This window comes from Adelges cooleyi, unplaced genomic scaffold, assembly GCF_023614345.1.
Source record: "Adelges cooleyi isolate 19-005CV unplaced genomic scaffold, UGA_ACOO_1.1 ACOO_flye_CR_arks_rails_tigmint_CR_PRNA_651, whole genome shotgun sequence".
NCBI classification, from domain to species: Eukaryota; Metazoa; Arthropoda; class Insecta; order Hemiptera; family Adelgidae; genus Adelges; species Adelges cooleyi.
In genome coordinates, this window is record NW_026096352.1 from 1,677,200 (window position 1) to 1,701,356 (window position 24,157).

A 24,157-nucleotide genomic window follows, 5' to 3' on the forward strand; every position below is an offset into this window, starting at 1 on the left:
TAATACTACACTTCACTCTTCCTCTCGTCCTAGACTTTAAACTTTAACATTAATAGCAGACATCCAAAACTGGTTATCGACCAGTCAACATTTTTAGAAAATTATTCTTAATTTATAAAGTTAATTAAATGCATACGTTATTATTTGAGTTTCAAAAGTTCTGGAAATCTCTGGAAGATATTAAAAAAGGTAAATATTTAGTAGTTTTAAAATAATAAAAAAAAACAAAAACATGTTTTCAAATAAAAAACACTAAAAATTGCAATTTTTTTAAGAGACTAATTCTTTTATGAACCACCCTGTATAGTTAATACCCAAACTGAAGCTCACGGCGTGACGGTGATAAAAAAAGCCATCAACTTCTATAATATACTAAATATTAAAGCAATGTCATATAAACTTAGGCAAAACCATTATTTTATTTATTATAGGTCTAATTTTCTTTAATATACTCCAAGGTTTATAGATAATATTATCTATAATCCTTGAACATACTAAACACCTCTGTGTGAATGCCCACGAACCAGACTGAAGTCAATGACGAATTTGGTCTTGGAAGCGTTTCGAGTACTTAAATATAATTTGATTGATAGCAAAAAAATAGCTAATCGTTTTAAATGGTATGAAAAGAAACCTTCGCTTACACTTCAGAAAAGTCTGTTAAAAAAAACTTACAGAGTAAATTCGATTAAATGTCTTTGTACAATTTCGCTAAGATTTACTATTTTTTTTTTTAAGTGTAATGGATTTTAACTTTTCTGAGCGGAAACGTTCTTTTGTCTGTGCACGAGAACCCATAAAAGTGTAAATAAAAGAAATGGAGTGTTATTTTGTTCGGCTTAAGTATAATGTATACGTTTTTATGTACATTTTCTGAAAATTATGTATCGATTTGAATAGTTTTTTTTTTTTAGTATAAAGCACCTTCGGTAAGATCTTTTCCGAACTCCGCCCTAGGTCTCTCAAAATGCAAACCATTCTCTGAACAACGTGTCTGCTATTTAATGCAATACTAAGTCAACATTATCACATCCATCAATCGTTGTAACTACATTACCAGTACTTGCCTTTTTTCGCAAACACTGACTTCTCTTTTAACGCGTTTTTCATTTCAAAAGTAGATTATCAAAAAAAAAAAACATCATACTAAAAAACTATAAACATTAAAACAAATAATAAATTTAACATAGATTTTTTTTTAGTTTTCTTAAAAGTATTTACATTGGAAACCCTACAATGGATTTAATGTCAATCTACAGTTAAACATGGTGAGTTAGAAAATTATCTGTTATCTCTCTTTTGTTTAGAAACGAATTTTTCTAAATAAATAATAGCTCTATTTGTATTCTTAATACATCAAGAGATTCAGGGTCTACAAGGCTCGGTCGGGTGTGTATCCTCGACTTACTATTTATTTTGTTATGGCTATTATTATCGGAAATTCTTCAGGTTTATCTATATGCATCTTCCATTACGATAGATAAATATTTCGGTTGGTAGGTAACGGTTTTACATTTTTTTTTAATCCTAAAATATACAGGGTGATCATTTCATCGTGGACCACTCAATATCAAATAATCAATACTTATGTCTATTTGTATCAGAATTCAAATAATTGTATCCGATGAAATAAATAAATATGTAGATAATATGTATTTATTATTATTATTATTTGTCCGGTGACAATCACGTCTGTTTGACTTGAAGCTAATCCAGAGCGGTCGAATTGCACGCCGTATAGGTTTTATGTATATTATTTTTATTATATCAGCGCTGCAGTACTGCAGTACAGTCTAAGAAATAAAAATGCGAATCGTATTAAAACGTGATGGGACAAAGTTGAAAGTTTTGCCCGGTGGCGTGTCCTCGTTAAAATACTTAAATTAATCTTGATCCGTTCCCTTTAACTCAAAGATAAACATCGAGCTATTATTCTGTCAGCGAGAAAACCAGAACCTTTAAGAAGTTTTATTAACGCCGCGCCCCAAAGCTAAATCTTTTCCATTAAGTACACTCGAGAGGTTCTTTACAAGTTTAGAACTTTGTCGATTCCACAAACGCGTTATCATTTGAAAATTCCGTCGCGCAAATTCGGTTAGACACGGTATCATGATAATATTGGCCGCGGGCTAATTACATTTCACCGACCCTTTTGCCCGACTCGTGTCCATATAAGTAGATACTTACATAGCTAGCTGCTCGAGTTGATACATTTTACGTATTAGAAGTTTTGACTTTGGATAAGATGGTATATGATATGTTGATGTTGGATGTTCGAGGCTTATTAATATTGTACTCTATATAAAAGTAATTAGGTGAAACTGTTTTGAAATTATCAATTGTGTCAAACTCGGTGATGCAACTATGAGACAAAGGATAGCCGTTTGCTCAAGTTAGAAATTGGAATTTTCCATAAAATAGTTATTTTTTAGTAGGTATGAAAGGATAACAAACGCGAAGCCGTTCTATATATGTATACATCCTGGACGCTTCTAGCGCACATAGTCAAATGGGTTTTATCGTCGATACTGTCCTTTTCCATTATTCAAAGCAATCGTATTAACTATACTTCAACGGGCGCATACAAAATTGATTTTCAAAGTGACAACGCCGGTAGCAATAAAAAGTCTTCATCTCAAAGAAATATTCAAGCTTTAGAAACGCTTTGAAATGAATGAAAAATAGAAATGAAAGATAGATTTAAAAAAAAAAGACATAAACACACACCGTTGTAAGACCAATGCCCTTTTAGCTCGACATCAAAACTATAAAACGTCAAGAGAACAGCGTCTTAAATCAAGTCTTTGATTTAAGTACTATCAGGTCTGTTTCTTCATCTATGAAAACTTAGATTAAGAAACAGATACCAGTGACCGTTTTCTGTAACTTACCCATGTATCGTCAATAAATCATAAAAAAAAACATACTTAACATGGAAATATCTCTTAATGAAACGGTTCATTAAAATCTAAATGTTATCCAAATATATTTTTGTACGTAATAATGTAATAAATTCAGCGTTATCAAAGACGAAGTTTATTTTAACAAGTTACACGCACAAAAAATCAAATTAATTCAATTTAATCATAAACGCAGAAAACCTTTTAACGGTATTTCTAGTTAATGTAGTATATTTTATTGAGATAATTTATTCTAATACCCACTGGCCTTTTAATGGAAAACGGTTCGATGTTCACTCTAATGTGATTGTAAAAAGCATTTTGAACTTGAACGGTGTGCATCGGGGCTTGTCGTGAAATTTCATTTTAAACGTCCGACTTGACGAAGAACAATATAATGATATTGTTTTTTTTTTACATTGAAACTGTAACAAGTAAAAGAAAGGCTGACAAACGTTTTTAGTTTCAACAACATTTCTAAGTACCAGCGACGGTTTGCTGCAATTTTGATAAAATATACCTACGTGTATCTGACGTGTGATACGACTTGACGTGTCAACAGAGCTTTTAGCGGCGCTGAAATAACTGAACTATAATTATTATTAAATCAAATTTCAAATTTTGGATAACACGGTTCCCAAACCTTTTAACGTTTCATTAGCATGCGTCAAATGTCATTATCTTTACATAAACAATGATTATGGGCATTTAGGCGCTCGTGTTAGCCAAACAACAACCGAGTACACACAAGAGTGTTGTAATGGTTTTTGTTGTCGCGTAGATTTCATGTGTATATTCTTGCTTATATTATATTTTTTATTCAATTTTTTTTTTTATTATATGCATTCTTCTCGGTCATATATTTGTCGATCCAAGTTCGGAACGACATATGGGATTTTTCAAAGTTTAAAACTACATTATAGTAACATGATAGTGAAATCCTCGAGTACAAATCTGTTTTGAAAATAAATAAATCATGCTGAAGTGTTTCCGAAAACGTGTGATTCTTTCCAAAACAAATATACATAAAATCCTTTTTACCTTTTAGCAAGTTCCTTTTTTTCAATCCCATTATTATTCGTACGTGACTGTTTATTTATCGGAACGCTCGACCTCTTTAAACAAATATATTTGTACTTCTTACCCGATATTTTGTAGAGAGAATATTATGTTTTCCATACTAACAAACAGACTAAACAGTTGCTTCTCAATGTATTCCTAAAGGTTGTTATACTGTAAGTAAAAAAAAAATTATTATATTTCTATGATTTGGCTGTTACTCTTTATAATGATTTTTTAGTAATGTGTAATGTTTTATTAACAAAAGCTTCATGTACACGTGTTAAGAATCTAAAACGGTTATTATTAAAATGGCAAAAACGTTGCAATGGAGAAAGGGAATTTGTAAAGTATATACACCGCTTCGTTATTAAGTTTTTTGTATAATACTACGTAGGTAGGTTAATTTCTGTATAATTTTTGCTGATTAAAATCAGCGTCTATTATTGTACAATAAAATACAAAGGTTTACTTTAGGAACTAACAAAATACAAGTATACTGTAATAGTTATCTTCTTTGATATACGTTTAATACATGTGTACGATAAATCTTTCAATCTAAAACTTGTTAGTGTTGCATAATACGTAGTTCAAAAACTCAAAAAACTATTAAAATGTGGATTGAAGGCTATTTTTAGTAAACGGTTTAATATACAATATTACTATGATTAAATAAACAAAATATTACAAAAATTCAACCATTTTCAGCTATTTTCTATTATGCATCCAATTTAGGATTTAGAATAATGTTAATATATTTATATATGTATTGATGGGTGGGAATAAAATATAATATTATGAATTTATCATTTTTTACAAATTACTATGACTTGTGTGTGTGTGTGTTTGTTTTTATTGTGTTTCAGGGGACATCATATCAGTGCGAGGGGTGACGAAATGTCGACGACATAGTCGGTGTCGATATGCCGTCACAACCGTCCGTTCGCATGAAACCCACTCGAGGGCGGATTGTCAAAATGAATTGGGTGTTCAGACTGGCGGCCGAGCTCGTCTTGCTACTGTGCATCCACCAAACAGGTCAGTTTTACCATCAAGCTTCCCAGTATAAGTAAAATAATATTATGAAGTAAGCAAAAAGGCGAGTTGCAGTGTTACCGGAATGGCCAAAATTACATTACTCTGGTGCATGTTTTTAACACAACGTTTAATTACCGCAAACATGCTATACAAACCGTGTCGCCGATCAGTTGTAATGTTGGTTGTCGCGTTACAACATTATCATATTTGTATCACAGAATGAAACCGGAAGAGACACTCTCAAGAATTACACGGGTTCCCTCGGAAGGATAAATTTGTCACTTTTGTTGCACCTGTGGGAAAACCAGGGTAGGCGGTATGAAGATAATTACCGTTAGGTTAGATGCTATACTAACCTCTGGCTAAGTCATCGAACAGATATACTTTATGTCTCTTTTTGGTTATTCTGTGTTATTAAACGAAATTCGGATTTATCTATTGATCCGAATAGTTTATAAGGATTATACTGTACAGTGTTTAACAAAATATAAAAAGAGTGTTTATTTAAAGTGGACACACTGTCGCTCGCCATCTTACTTACTTCGTGACATTGTAATAATATTATGGTGTTATAGCTCTATTAATTTCACAAATATTTTTATATAATAAACTTGTTTGTTAACTATTGACACGAATGGAAGTCGACGTCGACCATTTTTGTGGTGTTTATGGGTGTATAAAATAATATATATATATATATATGATTCTGTGCTATCGACTTAACTTCCGGATCTAGCGGAGGGTGTTGCAACAGCGGTAGAATAAAAAAAAAATAATAATAATTACGCTTCCCCCTCTTTTGCCTCCCCCTCTTGACATGACAATAATATAACACATCATAATCGATGACGTCGCCATACTATCAGTTACACCGGTCGTCGGAACAACACACCGTGTTAGCATATTATTATCATTAAACGGCTTTAGTTTCCAGACCAAAACTTTGTGGCTGCTGTGGTCATGCAAAACTAAATAAAGTAATCGCCATGGTATAAATTACCCGGTTACAACAACGCGTACATATATTATAGTGTTGCAATCGTTTACAGCAGCTGTCGTATATAGTTTTACAACAGGCTGTACAAACTATCGTACGAAGGAAACACTTTATAAATTATAATAAAGTTACAAATATGCATTTTGGATTTTGCACAATAACATAATCGCAGTATAATATTGTTTACGCCGAGAATTATGGTCCCCTGAGAATTACCCAACAGAATGCGAATCAATAAAAACAAGCGATATTAACAGTGCCGTTCCTTTTACTCGGTCTTACAATTTTTTGCAACAGCTACGTAATATGTTAAAATCAACGTAAGACGAACCGGCGATACGGTGAAAATATCAAATTAAAATAGTACATCTTCGAAGAGAAATAGAAAACAAATGAACCCACACGGACAACGAGAATCGTTAAGTGGAAAAAGTCTAGAAAGAGTTGCTCATCTACTAGTAACACATATTATGCTTACTCTGGCCGGTTCATAAAAAATACAACATGATAATAATATAATATATTTATAGCTTCGAGAAAACTCGAGAGAATATTATTCGTTTGAGTTTAGTATAATAACGCTTGGGGTATAGAATAACAAAAATTTGCATACCATAATTTGTATTTTGCATACAACAATATTTAAAGGTAGAGTTAACAGTCAAAATCATTCAGAGAAAAATTAAAAAAGTATATTTCATAGTATTCTTTATTCACTAACTGGACGCTTTTTAATTGGGTTTCTCTTTTGTTTGGGTAACCACGACAAAAATGAATAATTATATTTTTAATTTTTATCTCAGCCGAAACAAATTTACATGAGTATTGTAATTTATATATGTTTTCCAATTATATCTGAGCATAATATACGGTTTTATTCAAATAAAACTTCCAAAATAATGTATATAATAATTAGAATGCAAATACTAGTGCAATCTTTTATAATTATCACAACGAGGAAACTTAATTTGAAAAATGCAAAAAAAAATAATTACTTCAATAAACAACATTATTTTCTACTTGCTCCGCACTATACAATATACAGAAATAACGACATAGTTCATTCCAGAATAAAAATGAATTTTTCATAAATGTAATATTCCCACCAATTTTCAAGAAAAAAACCATACACATTGTCGCTAGACGAACAATTTAATTTAATTAACTTTTATTGAACTCATTATTGAAGAAATCACATGGGTGCATTATTTCAAGTATAAGTAAGGACTAAAACCAAACGGTAGGTACTGTGTAAAGTTTCAAGTATTAAGGATACGTACAACGAAAACTATAGCAGGACTAAAGGAGATATTGATAATTTTTAGACGATACTTGTAGTAGATAGAGGTGGCAGGAGTACATACTGTGTAATAGTTGTTTAGCAAGCAATTTTGTATGGATAAAAATAGTGGCCTATAGACAAATGAAAAATAGTATAAAATGAGTATGGTGAAAATGTGCATATTTTCAAAAAGACAATGGTACGATAAGTGTACACTAACCAACTCATAGATGTCAAACAAAGAAGGTCCCTCGAGCAGTGAATGGTCTAATATTTTATTGTTTAGTTAAATTTGAAGATTATCATAATGTAATCTAATATATTATTGAATTTGTTTTTTTATTTGTACTGTAAAATTAGAATTGTCTTATGTATTTGTTTATTGAATAATATGTTGTTTTCATCAGATGTGATTGGTCGACAGGAGTGGGTTAAATAGAAACTGTTTAATGTATGAGAATTTTTAAACAAAAAGAGGAGAAAAGATAAAGGAACATTGTATGTGCACATGTTATGAGACACCCGCAGTGACGTGGAATTAGAGATTCGAGTTGAAGGTATAAAATAGTTAACGAGTATAGCGTTAAAGATAAAGAAAGCATAGGGTGATTTACGGTAATATCATGCGTTTCACGCCACAAGATTCTTTTGATAGTATAACAAAGACAATATATGTACAGGGTGATTCATTAAGGATAAGACACTCATTTTATCTTAAAACAGCTGCAATTTTGTAGTTTTTCTTTTTTTTTATACACTTTGATTTATGTTTTTTTACAATATTAGGATCAAACTTTGACTTTGCAACAGAGCGCAGAGGACGTTAGATGTGCTATGTGAAAGCACAGAACTACCGGCGTCCTTCGGGTTAGTCTGTAGTTGATTTTCAAGATTTCGGCAAGAAATTTCAAAGGGCTTGTTTAAGGGAAACCACCACCAAAGATTCGGTTGAGGGCGACGGAAATACAAACGTTTAGTCATGTCGGTAGTAATTTGTCACATCGTCGACACCATTAACTGTATGAAGCGTTTACGGGTAACCGCTGAAATTTGTAAGAACAAATTGGATTTTTCTACCAAGCCACTAATGCGTTGCAAACACGATTTTCCACTTTACTCGAAAAAACTTCCATTAAAAAAGCTACAATCGGTTTTTTTACAACTCGTCTATTATATATTTCAATTTTTTTTTCGTTATTAAACCTTAAATTGGTTTGTCACAATTAACCATGCCTGCTTCTTTGTTGCCGCTCAATTCTTTCAGGTCCTTGTATTTTCTTTTATTCACATCCATCATGATTTGAGTCATGTGATCCGCCCTATTAGTATCTTCTCCTCTTTCGAAAATTACAGCTGTCTTGAGTAGACTTTAATGTCTCAACATGTGTCTCAATCGTCTTATCTCTTCTGGATTGTGAATATATTGCCATAACTGTCTTTATCCTATCTAGTAGCTGTTCGTTTGTAAACCTCTCGGCCCATGAGACCTTAAGCATTTACCTAAAGCACCAAATTTCGAAGGCTTGGGTTCGCAGCCAAACAGTGGAGTGGCACACTCCGTACTTAGATTTTTAGAAATTTCGGCAGGTCGACGCTATTAGTAGTTAGTACGTAGCTTTTACCTTTGAAGGCTCTTTTCGCCTATGCTATCCTAACAAAAATTGTACTTTAATCATAGCACGAACACCGTCATTCGAATGTGAAACATGTAAAATGTTCAACGGCAGGCAACAACAATGATGCCTGCCAGCTACTATTGTTTTTTTATTAGATACAAAAGCACATAAGTCGACGTTAGGTATATGTGTATATATATAAAACCATGGATAAGCGGTCACGACCAACTTATATATCAGATATAAACTCGAAGCGGTAAACGGAAAACAGAACCTCGAGTTTTCGCCATTGTTAAGTCTGTCTTTCCTAGAATAAAAGCGCGGAGTAACTGTATTTATGAGCATTGTGATTATAACTTAGAAATGGAATTTTAAAATATTTACCTGCTAAAACTTTAATCGTATAATCGTGATATTTATTGTGTTGCAATAAGCTGTTCAGTTTTTCCGAGAAGACCGTTGCAAAAGAATTTGAAAATGGCAAAAACATTTCGACTTTAGCCGGCCAATTCAGTAGAGGACATTTTTTTTCTACTTCATTAGGAATTCAAAGCGAGCAATACCTACCAGTTTTCCTTGGAATCATTATCGCGGAGAAAATTAAAATATGTTACAATAGGAAAGAAAATTACTCGTTCTACTTTTTTGTTCGCGTTAATAATTTATTTTCTCTTGATTGCCAAATACTCGAGACTAAAAAAAGCAAATTCGTCGAAAACCGGATTAATAGAAAACATGAAAATTAATCAAAAAATTCTTTAACTCAAGAAAATATTTCATTAAGAATTTTTCACATGAAACATCTCGTTGCATTGCAATGATACATTATAAACATTTTGTTTTTTGTGTAGTATTTTGTTTGTTTATCATTATTTAAGTAGGTATATGTGTACTTTGTACACATAAACTAAAGGGTAGAAAACTTATGTTTTGTTTGATTTTCCACGTTTTAAACAAAAACATGGTAACACGGTTTAACTAACGAAATATTTTATAATGAAATAAAAATATCCGGCTGTGTTTCACAAAGAATAACGTTTAAATGGTTTATTTTTCCAATTCCTGTTCACTCGAATGGTCGAGTAACAACAAAATAATGCAAACCTTAAAACAATACATTTTACTGCGGTCAGAAAAGATAAGCAAAATGTGTTTGTTTATCTTTCAAAAAATCATTTTTTTTTTTAATTCACCGTCAACCTTTTGACACAAACAAACATTTGGCAACGAAATGCCAATTCATATTGAAAACCAAACGAAAGTGCACTCTTGTCTTTCTCAACGTCAAATATATTTTGCCAATATTGAAAATGGATATCGTTTTCCAAAATGTAAGAATAACCATATTATTAGGCACTGTTTTTATTTTGTACATAATATACATTTAGAGCGGTCGACCTGGCATTTCGTCCAAAACGCATTTCAAAGACAACAACAATATGCTGATCGCCGTCGCAGTGTCTGTCCTACTCATTATACGTTCTTTGGATGGTCCGGTAACCGTCGTTTGCCCGGTCTTATGAATAATGCATAATCGTTTTAAGAGCGACGAGTACCTACTTAGTTTCGGCCAAAGTATTACACCCAAGCACACCGGTGTTGGTAGAAAATATGTCTCGACACACCGTGTGTTGGCCGGATAAAAGTTTACCAGTTATGTACACAAGACCGTGCGTTGATTAATAATCATTTGGCCAGTACAAAATCTATACCCGCGGCCACCCTTATAATGTAAAATATTGGTCTCCAGAGGAAACGTCGTCGACACTTCGGGCCCAAGACGTTGGCTCTCGCAGAGCCTTACTCTCTCCGTGAAAATACCATTTCATCACTATCGGTTCCAAGATCATATATATATATATATATATTCGAGAACTACTTATTCCTTTCCTCCATCCTCTTTCTCTCTCTCTCTCTCTCTACTCGAAACGATTATTATATTTTCTATTTTTCCATTTATATTACTTTTGCTAGCTGTTGTTATATCACGGATTCGCTATATACGAACGTTAAATGTGTTATTATCATTCGTCGTACGAGTTAGGTTCTACAATATAATAAAGTACACTATTAGGTATTGCGGTTTTATTATATTTTAGGTAGTAGACGGACTAATATTATTTTAAATTTAACATCGTGTAACGAGTCTATTCGGTCGTACTAGGACGTTCCATATAGGAGCACAACAATTTGTGTCGCGCAAATAACATCGAGTCACAACTAAATTCAATTGTCCACACAATCACAGAGCACGACTTGCTTAAAATGGCATTTTTTCTATCGTACAATTTTACTGTATTGTGTCCCAGTAACACACTTGTAAGAAATACCAACATTACATTGATTAAATACAAATGACCATCGTCACATAAAGCTGTTGTTAAGTGGACGTCCAAGACACAACGCGTGTTATTTAACATTACTAGGATGAACACGTGTTGGCACATCCATTGAAATCCGCTGGCAAAAGCTAATTTTACAGCTGTTACGCTGTGACATTGTATACGGTCGCCTTTTTCTTAGATATCTTAGAAGACACCTCGGGGATTTTTTAAATGTATTTGCGATGTTGTTTTGTGCAACGATGAACTCTGTGTAAATGTAGGTTTTCATTGGACTCGTCGCAGCAGTGAAGACATGGGGGGGGAGGAGGACAGCAAAGTATATAGAAAATATAAACGGACGCCCTGGGTCGGATAAAAAAAAAAAAAAAGGAAAAAGTAAATAAATAGAAATCCTTTTCGGGTCATTACGTTTTGTCGAGAAGCTTTATTACGGCCTCGGAGCAGCTAAGATGGCCAAGAGAAAAAGATAATGAGCATTGTGCTGCGTGCGTGTCTCCCGTCGATCGCCGTTCAATCCACGGTATCCACGGTAACCCGTAGATGAAAGTGCTCTGTGCACGCTTTATTATTTTTTACACGCCCCGAGTAAAAAAAAAACCATTCTGGCCCTTCTTGGCTAATCAACAACGTTTGGCTCCACGGCCACCGCTGTTGGCTAAATATCACATATAGAACACCGTGATAACATCTTGATCGACACACGTGACACGCCGGCTATTTTATTAAGTACAAAGGTCCCGAAAACACAGCATATTTGATGATGGCATTTCGTTAAAAACTATACCACCTGCCACTGAACTCAACATATGGATCAGATTGAAAATCATCCCTACCCGTGAGGCAGCCATTCTGTGTACCAATTTCATAGCAAGTAAAAATGCTGCTAGCAATACGCGTCCCGTATATTGAGTTCACCTGGTGTTTGGTCAGTACGGGATCATAACTCTGTGCTTACACTTTTTTTTCACTTTCTCTCAGCTAAGCGACTATACAATTTAGCCTTTGTCCCTATCATCATCATCAACGTCGTGGTGTAGTTTAACATCCCTTAAAGGCCCAACGCTGACACGGTTGACAGCCTCGCCATTGTCCTTGCCGTTCATCAATAACAATAAAACGTGGTAAGTTGAACCGTACAACACCTAATTGCGTTTTGCCAAACCATAGATAATGGCTTTTCTAAACTAACATCTAACCACCCCTCCCCCCTAAAAAAATACCGTAATTTAATAACATAATATAATTCATAGTCCAAAAATGAGAATGTAGTGTTTATGTGGACGCATTTAACGTAAGTCTTAAAAGTAACGGTTCACACGACCTATGTGAATGTTCATTTTTGTGAGTGGACTTTAATATATTTCTTGTTACACTGTGTATACGGTACGTGGGATTTATATTATGCCGGAAACAGGCTAGCAGCTCACCGGTCTTGGCGATACTATGTTTTATTTATAAAACTTGGACAGCTAGGTAAGTGTATCACTTAGACACGTCATACGCTGTTGTATTCTTAACAATTTAAGCCGTTCCCGTCTCAAAATCGTCGTGCTCGACAAACTTAAGCTTTTAGACGTATGAAATATGTACCCGAAGAATAATACAATATAACTTGACAATATTATAACTTAACCCAAGCCAACACCATAATTTAGTCTCGATGTGAAAGAGTTGTAAGTGCGGTACATGCGAAATGCATATATACTATATCTAATTATTGCAAACTATAATCTGCCATTTCACAATTTCTTGAGAAACTTTCATCTTTGAACCGTCCTGCAATGAGGAGTCAGTTCGCTATGATTTATACTTTGGGTTAAGTTCAGTTGAAATGCGATTTTTATTTTACATTTTGTGACTTACATTTTTACATATTTTTAAATATGCAGTGCCCCTAAAGATATGTTTCAGTATAACATCTTAGTTTGTGAATTCTGTGGTTTCGGTAACTGCCTGTTTTTTCATTCGGTTAAGCAAACACAATAATCACAAGATTATACCGAACCAATACGCCGAGGTGTTGTATACTCGACCGGCTCACTCCATCAGCTAATGTATGCTAGAAGAATATTAAGTAGAATTATTCTCGACGGCCTGTCGGTATGTTGTCTTAACAAAGATATCCATTTCTCCGGTGTTCGCCTCGGCTGCCGGTAAAGCCCACTTGACCTCGATTAATCACCGAGCTTCTAAGTAGTGGACCGAGGGATTATAGCAGTACTGAATTGCGCCGGCAATAAATCCATTCATTCATTAATTCCATTCAATTCACTATGAGAATCGTTCATGCAGCCTTTCAATTTTCTCTTTTATACAAATAATAAAAGCAATAAATAATACCGGAATTTTCTTCTTTTTCTCTCTATCTCTCTCTCGCTATTGTACTCTGTAGGTATAGCACGGCGAGTGTTCTGCGTAACGAGACAGTCATAATCTCAAAAAAGACAGATGACGCCGATGGCGAATTAAACGATTTCCGATGAATGATGATACCGACTCGACTATAATCGGTTTGCCGCGGTACTGAGATACACGACCGCTTTTGTAGTTAATTTATAATAATTCGACGGATTTGCCAAAACCCTTAGGATTCTTCGCCCGAAACAATAAATCAAGATCATCGGTATAATAATTAGTCGGATTGGAGAAAATACTAAAACGAGTACTTAAGTATCAATACCAATAATAATAATAATTAATATTAGGGGTATCGGGTTTTAAGTAAAAAAGCAACAACCCCATCTCGCTCTCCCGGTCGTCCCGGATTTGTCTCTAGCTTCGAGCAAACTATATACTTATTTTCAATAATGCCGGTATGAAAAAATCCTTAGGAGAGCTCACGAGACCCTCTTAGAGATTATCTCGAATAATAAGTACCTATTCGCATATTATGCAATTGGCATTATGCGTTCGAAATAGGATTTTAGTTTCGACGCTGAACTAAAAAGGTCAATTTTCCTACTGTTGAAGATCCCAAATTACTTCAGAGTACTTTTATTATACCTGTACTCAATCCGAACGCCATGCGATCTAGTGCTACCGGTACAGCTCAACCCGCAAAGTATAATATTAATATATTTCAAATAAATTATTATCCCAAATAAAACCATTATGTCCCACACAATACATCTGTCGCTTTTTTTCTTAAACTCTGCGTTATCTCCGTTTCGTAACTATATAAGTGATTGCTAATCCGTTGGTTTTAGTTAAGTGCTTTTTTTAAAATTATAAATACAGCTGTTGTTATCAACCTCGGGTGTTCATCCGTATTAGAAGAGATACAAACGCTCTCATAGCGAATTGCTTTTACGGGCTAAAACGAATACGTTTTTTTTGTATATTACAATAAATAAAAGATTTACTTATACCGTAGAAAACGCATTGTAATGTAAAACTAAACAATAAGCGTTTTTAGTATGAATACGAAATCCGCACTCTCCTCCGGTGGCGGCGGCGTTCGAATTATTATTATTATTTTATACCGTTGCATAAAATAATAATGTATATAAAATGATTATTATTCAAAAGCAAGAGAGAAGAATAAAACACATAAAAAGCAAAGGGTGTATGCCGGCGTTTCGACGGCCGTATAATGTGCCGGCTTTTATGCAAGCACGCAAAAAGTCGAGTACTTACACGAAGTATATACTTGGGATTCCCGCTGAAGTTAATATGAATGGCGGCTAAGGCAACCACTCGAGGTGTATGATTCCCTTATTCAGTTTCTTTATTTTCTCTAAGCTGGCACGTGTAGATCACTTAAAAACTACCGCAGGGGCACTAGATTTATACATTATGTATGGAATAAATAATAATAATAAGCAGGCGAAAAGAAGAGAAAATATTAATGGCAATGGGACTGTATAACAAGAGGCTATCGACGGGCGGTCGTCTAGATTAGCGGAGCAAGAGCATCCGGCAAGGAGGAGAGGGTTATGGGCGACGTGACTCGTGTGAAGTACTGTCAGGATGGGTTAGGTTAGGTTACGAACGTTTGTGTAATGCTATAGCCTTAGCCGAACACTATTGTTATCCGATCGATGAAAAAGAGCACTCCGGACGCGATGAACACATGCATTTTGATTGGGTTAAAACAGAGTAAACAGTAAAAATATATGCACTAAAAAACGTCTAGAGTGCGGTACTCGTATAAAGGGCACATACATTTCTATTGTAGTTAAAACATAATAAATAACTACAATAGTAAAAAGTATTCGTTTTGCAAGGTACCCACGGCATTGTTGTTTCATCAACATTTAATACGAACTTTTAGCCATTTGATGATAAACTCTATTTTAAGTTGACCTTTAATGAGTAACATTTATTGAGCGTTGAAATTGTATTTGTATTTTTACCTATTTCATATTGTACGACTAAGACGAAAAATAAACAGAAACGTGGATGAATAGAACTACTGCTAAATATAATAATACAGTATTTTTCTACTAAATACTATATTCTATAAATTGAGATTAAAATCTAATTTTGAGCATAACAGTATCTAAAATTGTCCTTTGAAGCTTACAACAATTTAGTAAAATATCATTGTTAACTTATATCGCTTTGCACACTTCAGTGTAAGTTTTTTGGGTCGTTAATTTCAAATTTTTTCACAGATTTTTTACTTGAGAGTACCGAAGTATGCTTTTAAAACATTATCATCATGAACCGGCATGATTTTTAAAATTGGTTTTGTGTTCTTTTGACAGTAAATCTTCGATATTTCTAGTTTCTAAAACAGTATGGTTATAATATACTTTTACTTTTATCTAAGTCAGAAAACGGACATTTTTAGTTGTAAATTAGATTTACCATCTGGTCTAAGGTTATATTATTTACTAAAGGCAATCTATAATGAAGGATTCAATGAGGCGAATTGCCTTAAACGCGGCAGGAACCTAACAATATGCTATAAATCTGAGATATAAAATATATTATAAATTATAATGAATATTAATATGATATGCTCTAAAGAATATTTCTCCTTCATGGTATACAGCCAAATTAAGAACATACCGCGACAGACATGTCTCTCAACTCCTCTCTGTTCACTGCATCCGTTCTCCAATCAACTCCTTTAGCTTTTCACGGTCTTTTTGAATTTTATCTTCCAACCACACTCTGGATCGCCCCAAATGTCACTTTTCTTGGGTAATACCATTCTGCAACACTTAAAAGTACGTGGGCAACAAAATGTGATACTTTAAACAGCACCCTAGCACTTTATATATATATATATATATATATATATATATATATGCTTACAAAATAATGTTAAAAATGTCCTCTGGTGTCGTGTCTTGCGACTGACTAGGACAAATAATTTATTATAACGAGGGAGGTCACATATGGGATGAACAGGGATCACCTAGTCCTAATGAGGAGATTTTGCGCTCAATCTTATTCTTCTTGCACTCCCATTCGTCCGCCCGGATCTGGGCCTCTTCAACTTTTTTCGACGCCACACTCATTTTGTCCTGTAAAGTCATTATTTCTTTTTCCAATTGCTCGTTTTGCCCAGTCAGCACTTCCACGTCTTCTTCGCAGTTCTCATAGTGAATTTGGCCCACGTACACCTTGGCCTCTTCCAGCAGATGACCCATCTCCAGGGTCTTGGCCGTGCTGTGTCTTATACTGTTTTCCACCTCACACCGGACTTGAGAGACCGCTTTTTTGATGGCGCACAACTCTTGTTGGATTAAACAATCCTTTGTGGTTTTGGCATTTATCTTTTCCGTCAACAGATCGACCAGGGCAAGATCGCGTTCACGTTTTTTCTTCAACAGACACAATATTGATTCGCTCAGTTCGCTGATTTTGGCGTTGTAATATTCGTCGCACAAGTCGGTCATTTTAAAAAACCGGAAAAAGACAATAACAATGCAGTTGGATTTGTTTTGTTTTCAGTAGCCTTGGTTATTTAATTTTTTTTTATTTTACAAAAAACGATTTATACAAACATAATATGTACAATACATTTTTTTTTCTTCTAAATTATACTACAAAGCTGGAATGTCTTGAAAAGAAAGCCACCCATTTGTAACACCTCTGAAATAGAATTTAAACATTATTTTAATTCAAAAGTACCAGTGTCTACCGTGGGTAGACCCGCGCTTTAAAGGTATTCGAATGTTAAATAGCTGTAGGTACATTAAAAATTATGACACGTGCCACTTGCATTTTACCACAAGTGGTGCTAGTAACGTTTGTGAGTATTATATTGCTTTTTTGAAATGCGCCAGAGTGCCAAAATCCTAATGATCTCAAGTATTTTTATACATATGACATAGCGTAAGTATATACATTAGCGGAATGGTAAACGCGGGTATGAAAAGGAGAATCGGTGGACCGGAAGGAGTAGACCGCAAACTTTGCGAGAGTACTTAATAGCGCCGAGAAACGAACGGTGTTTCATATGCTAAGTAGTGCATGGTGATCAATAAAAATTCAAAATAGGTTTTTCCTACTAAGGTTTTTCTTCTTTTTTTTCTCGTTTGGACACAATTTTATTATAGAATAAATTGTATGTAACAATATTTTATTTATATACAATGTCTGTTCTAGAAAAATGTTTTAATTGCCAAGTTATTTGTAAAATATATTTTTTCTTTGATTATGTTTAGCAACCAAAATGACAAATATTGTATTTTATTAAAAGCGAGAATAGCATACCGAAAAATCAAATCAACTGTATACTCTGTTCGACACGAGGAAGGACCTGCGCAGAAACCAAAATGCCTATTATCCCTGTCTGTGCAGGCGCATACAAGAGTAATCTATTGCTGAACAGAGTATATTAGTAGTCACGGTCAGATTGGTATAAAATCGGATATTATACAATGGCGGTGCTGTAATGTTTATCTGGAAAATTATTATTTTTAATGACAAAAGAAAACAAGTTAACCGCGGCCTTATACTTACTGAAAACCGTGCGTACTCGCAGTCGGTTGAACTCCAGTCTCCACATAAATTGCACCACTGTTAGAGGAAAATAACAACAGCCCTGTGTAGTCGCCGGGGCAGGTAACTCTTGGTGTTTTTAATGTGCTGCCAACGCGTCGGCTGTCGGCAAAAGAAAATATATAGGCCGGCAAAAGACCTTACGGACCGCCGTTAGATCTATATGGTAAGTACTGCGGCCCGGATCCGTCCGCTTCGGTGCGCCCATTATAATATATCACTCCCGCTGTACGGCTTTGTTTACCAAACTTCAACATTTTCGAAAACCATGAATTTTGCGCGAACGTCAAGATAGCGTAAGAGCGGGGGGAGTGGGGAAGGGGAATTTCTGATTTTAATCACAGCTTGGTCGGACTGACGTTGTAAATTAATAACACCGGATACAAGCGGGATCGTGTAAGAGCAAAACGGAGGTTAAAAAAAAAAAAAATAGTCAACGGATAGCCTTCAGAGCTGTGACAAAGTGACGGTGCCAACGTGAAACACACTCATACATAATATTAAGAGTCGGATAGACGGAGTGACATAGGGTGGGTTTAGTGGCAGTCTAGTGGTTGCTCTGTAAATTTCTGCAGAAAACTTAAAAAATATGTGCATATATCTCAGATTGTTGAAATTCATTGACCGGTGGTTCAGTCATTTTGTTTATTTATTTTTTCATACTTGAACAACGTTGGTTTACTATATGATATATAATTGGTGTGTACGATCACTAGTCGATACAGGTGGGATTTTTCACGGTCCGCGCATACCTAACCCCGTTATTGTGTGTATTTTTTTTTTTATGCTTATTATAATAGTTAAACTCATTTCTCGTTGCCCTGGCACGCGTGGCGGATTTCTCGGTAAAGGTATACACGTCGGTGGAAAAAAGTTTGGATTTTGATTTGTAAAAACTTCAACTGACCAAACAAAAAAAACAAAAAAAACTGCACTGCAAAATATAATACAGAAAGCGTCCAGTAGCACGGTTTAATTTTTGAGTGGTTTCTCTGGTTGTGACTGTTTGTTTATTTCCTCGGTCTCCCCACCCGTCCCCTTACAAATCTTACCTCAAAGGGTATGGTTATGTCAAACACGCCATGAAACTTAACTGTTTTCCGGTGATTTTGTTATTGAAACGAACTCTATCCTAGGAAAAATCCCCTATTTTAATCTACTGTTTTTTTTAACTTATAGATTGTAGGTAATGCATAAAAGGCGTCCGCCGGAAAAGCCCTTGGTTGTGGAAACCATCGGCCAACTTTTAATTAAGTTCTCCATCAAAAAGTATTTCACATTTAAAGTTTTCGAAAAATATTGCACGCATAAAACGCGTTGCGGTTGCTGTATGTTATATTCCGCTATATAATATATAATATGCTTTTTACCACTAAGGTATATTGTTTACTTTTAATTTCCTACTTGCAATCTAAACACGACGGATAAACCGTGGTATCTGCGTATCAACTACCTATATAGTATTTTATAATATATAGCAGTATATTAATAATTATGTTTTCAGCGGTCTCGGAGCACACGGAATTGTATTAGCGAAGATTAATTTAGTTTTACGCTGTTATTGCTTCAATAGTTTTATACCTTAAAATAATGTTGCGTTACAACATTTTAGTTTTGATTCAAAGCTATACAAAACAATATATATGCGTTTTAAAGCATAAAAAAAATAATACCTATAAACGCAACAATAAAACACACCTATTAATATCGTTCATTGTAAATCCAAAAACACAAACCTTTTGAATGCCTGTTTAAAATTGCTCTATTATAATTTAGCCTACAGTATCTATATTTAGGAAATGAGACTGGAATTCAAAATTGCCCAGTCAAATTTTACTTACAAGTCGAACTAGGACAAATCCTTGTTAGGATAGGAAAAACACCGTTTGACGTCCAAGGGTCGTTTTAAGTATGCTTTATTCAGCTTGACATACACTCTTGCATTGCTTTATTGATGAAAACTGTCCGATTTTTATTGAGATGGTACATAATAATTGTATTACAGATTCATTTTGATTCTGTTTGAGAAAAAAAAAAAAAATTAACTTCTAGAGTCAGTGGTTAAATTTTTCACAAAAAAAAAAATAAGAAATAATGCTGACCATAGAGCATTTCCATTGGGTTTCTTTGTTTTGTCTTTTTACACTCATTACCGAGAACGATCAGCAATATGAATTATTTATTTGCGCCTTTGATCTATCGACGGGCAAAATGAACTTTAAATGAAATCCGTTTAGACTGTGTAGGCGCACAATTACAATTTGTTAATCGCACACGAGAACAATGTCATTCGGAACACCTATACCGTTGGTTATTCAATAATAATAATGATAATAATTTATCGCTCGTTCGGGTAAAACCGAGGGAAATTCTATGCGGAGAGTGTTTAAACTTTGCAGAGACTCCTAAATGAATAATTCCGAACTCGCAGAGACGGTCGACGTCGATTGCATAATATTATTATTATTATTGTATATGTATAATGTAGCTGTTTGTGTAAAGTAAATACAATACACACGCGATACACAACGAGGCTTTATAATTTTGTGATAATTTTATTCATAACGGCGAGAAATTTCGTTTGTACTTCAAGTGTCGTGGCGTGGCACGGTAAGAGGGTTGGAAAAAAAAAGGATTATTAATAGTCCGGTATCGCCGCCCTACTACACCCCGGTCGTTATCCTACTATACACACCCCGGGGGCAGCTATCCTTTTCGGTATGCCGTCGCCAATATTTCGACTTAAGGCCAGACACACGTGTAAAGGCAACACCCTCGGTTTCAACGTGACAATAAATTTCCCCCGAAACCGCCCGCACCTTCCAAAAGGTCAAAACATCTCCTCTGGGTCACACCGAGTTGTATCGGATGACACTTACTGGCGGTAAATTGCAATACGGATCACACACACGCCACCCTGTGTCGGTTGTACGGTTTCGATCACTGATGTACATAGTTAATCATCGAGACATGATGGATCAATCGGCTAGACCGCGAAATGCAATCAAAGATGTTTGATTTTTCTGAAAAGTTCAAGCTAATCCAAAAAATTCCCACCCTTTCCGGAGCCTCCCCCGGAAATTATTTTTCTTCAAACCGTCGAAAGACGAGCGCGAAGAGACACCCTTTTATTATAATATAGGACTGCCCCATTAGGTAAAGCAAATTTTCTCTGGCAATTATAAAAATATCTAAGTGTCTATAAACTCTGGGTTAACTCTGTTTCTATGGAAACGTGTCTTTTAATAATATTGTTCGTGACATTTTTCCTCATTATATCTCACACTGTAATAATAATTGTGATCGACCTAGCTATGCTAATAGGTTTTATTCCATGAGTAAAATTTGTTTTGCACATTACAAGTCCTATAGTATATTAATGAAATATTTGATTTTATTTTTCCGGTCTAGTGGTATTTTTCCACTGTCTGGCATATTTTCCTTTTTTTCTAATAAGCACATAACTTAGGTATATAGACTTTGGTATAATAATATATTTCTCGAAGCACAAATCCCTTTTGATTTCATATTGACATTGCTAATATTATGAACGGTAAAATATATATATATATATATATATATATATATATATTCTATTGAATTCTAAAAGCAAAATGCAATTCCCATGAAATGGCGTTTCGGTTTGATGTTATACGATTTAAATGTTAAACGGTATCTCTATAACTGTACAAATACACGTATTAGACCGTTGTTGTATTTGCTTAGGTAAACCCTACGGTAGGTAAATATAGGCTCTACGTGCTAGTGGCGTGGCCAAAACGATTTGTCAAAATAATATTCGTAGAAATGTTTGTTTTGCCGTAGCCGTTAAAAATAATATAGTCACTATAATATAATATCTAACCGTCCCGGTTGGATCGAATCAACTGTCAAGTCACGAACAGAGTGTTTAAAAGTTTGCTTGTACTTAATTATTGTTGCCATCGTATTATCATTGTTTCTCGACGGGTCAGCGAATATAATAATCGAGTCATAAACGTTAGGTACAATGCGTTTTAAAAAGGTATAACATATTATAGCTATATAACCGTCTTGTATACTTAAATCGAGAAACACCGTAGCTAGGTAACGGGTTCAAAGGAAGTTTTGAAATATTTTTAAAAATCACAAAATGCCAACCAACTCAGGCTCAGACGAGAACTAAGAAATCAGAAATCCGTCAAGGAATTTGTCCAGAATAACATCAACTGTCTTTCAGAAGTCGTCTACCGCGTACATTCTCTGTACCTTTAGACATTCTTGACTGAGTAATTATTTCTGGGAATGAATATATTTTAATTCGCGAAATCCTTTCATAGTCGTTATTAATTCAAGTCTTTATACGACAATAAATGTGTCCGGAAATCATTTGATAATTAAATAGCTTTATTAAAATAAAATAAAGTGGACTACATATTAATATACAAAAAAAAAAAAAATATTAATAAATTTAAATTCTTATAATATTATTGACATTATTATTAAATGCACATCATTGTCTTGTAAAATTTAATCATTTAGCAACTCTTGAAATATGTATACTTAATAAAGGGGAAAAAATCGGTTGTTAACTAAATGAGTTAAGCATTTTTTATCAATAGGTATAATGGTGAGTCCTTTCTGAACAATCAATCTGCTGTGTACAAACACATACTAGTCAAGTACGCAAAGTATACATATATGCATTGTGGTCATTGTTGTGTGATGGATTAATGAAAACATCATGATATATAATATATAATCCCATGTCTGCAGTCTGTACATTGTTATCAAAACAATATTGTAAGCTTCTAGTCAATTCGATTTTCCCCCCTAGACCGGATTAACCATTTCGCTCGATACACAGAGGTTATATTATTAACATTTAAGACAAGAAAACATTTTTGTTCGTGAATAATATACATTACACACACATTTGCACAAAACGTAAACCTCATGTATTATACAAAGCATAATACTCTCGTGTACTTACTTGACGGCTTACCTTAAGATAACAAGAAAACGGTAAACGGCACAAAGAAAACTCGAAAAATTAAATCATGCCAAATTTTCGGAAAAACCATACACGAGTTAAGTTTTTTTTAAATACATTTTATTTTATTAAATTACAATATAAACGTTGGTTATGGGCTCGGTAAGTATCTGCCTGTTTTATGCAAGGTGGTCACCCTGCAATTTTCTAATAATTACAACAAATTCCACAAAATCCTGCCCCAATTTATGTTTGCTCTAACAAGAAATGTTAACGACCGATGATTGTATTCACAGTAAATCAACGCGTTAGACACAATATCTTAATTACACGTCCAATTTGGCCTGGGAAAATTGAATTTCATTCTCCGACTGCAATTATCGAACCATGTCCAATTATTATTATGGCTCGAATACACGGAATTCAATTATCTGTGAAAGCAAAAACAAATACAAAACCACCATTTCATACACGAGACCTCATCAGCTGCTCAGGCTTTAGCTTTCTGTATGAACGCCACAAACCTCTTATCAAGTGCTAAGTAAATGCGGTGAATAATTGTATTCACAATAAATTAATTATATATTCTCCATTGTCAGTGTTGTCGTTCAATATAGTTGTTTTGAGAAAAAAGTACACTATTTCAAATTACATTAAAAATTATTTTAATTTTTTCTTTATAGGTAACTATTTTAACGCTTGACACGAATCAAATGCATATGAATTCAAATTGAAATATTGAATTAATATATTAAGTGCTCTTTGTGCCACTTGTATGTTTTTACATCGTTTGATCTAAATTTCTACTGTTCTGTCATCTTTATTATTTAAATTATGTCTCATTCGGATAGCAATTGTCAAAAATATATTTATTGCCCCTCAATAACCTTACAGACATCTTCTAACTTTTCTTACTATCATAATTTCTTCAGCTCCTCTAGGGGACTTCCATATCAGCTGCACAAAATGTAATAATAACGTTAAAACG

At 34.2% G+C, this 24,157-nt stretch overlaps 1 protein-coding gene across 2 annotated transcripts in view; it reads left to right on the forward strand.

Moving 5' to 3' along the window:
• LOC126844662 (cell adhesion molecule Dscam2-like) overlaps positions 1 to 24,157 on the forward strand; it is a 152,844-nt gene that overhangs the window by 7,776 nt on the left and 120,911 nt on the right. For both annotated transcript variants that reach the window (XM_050583017.1, XM_050583018.1), the window contains exon 2: positions 4,826 to 4,997. In XM_050583017.1, coding sequence (XP_050438974.1) covers positions 4,883 to 4,997 — 115 coding nt within the window. In that variant the 5' untranslated portion in view covers positions 4,826 to 4,882. The remainder of the gene's footprint in view (positions 1 to 4,825; positions 4,998 to 24,157) is intronic.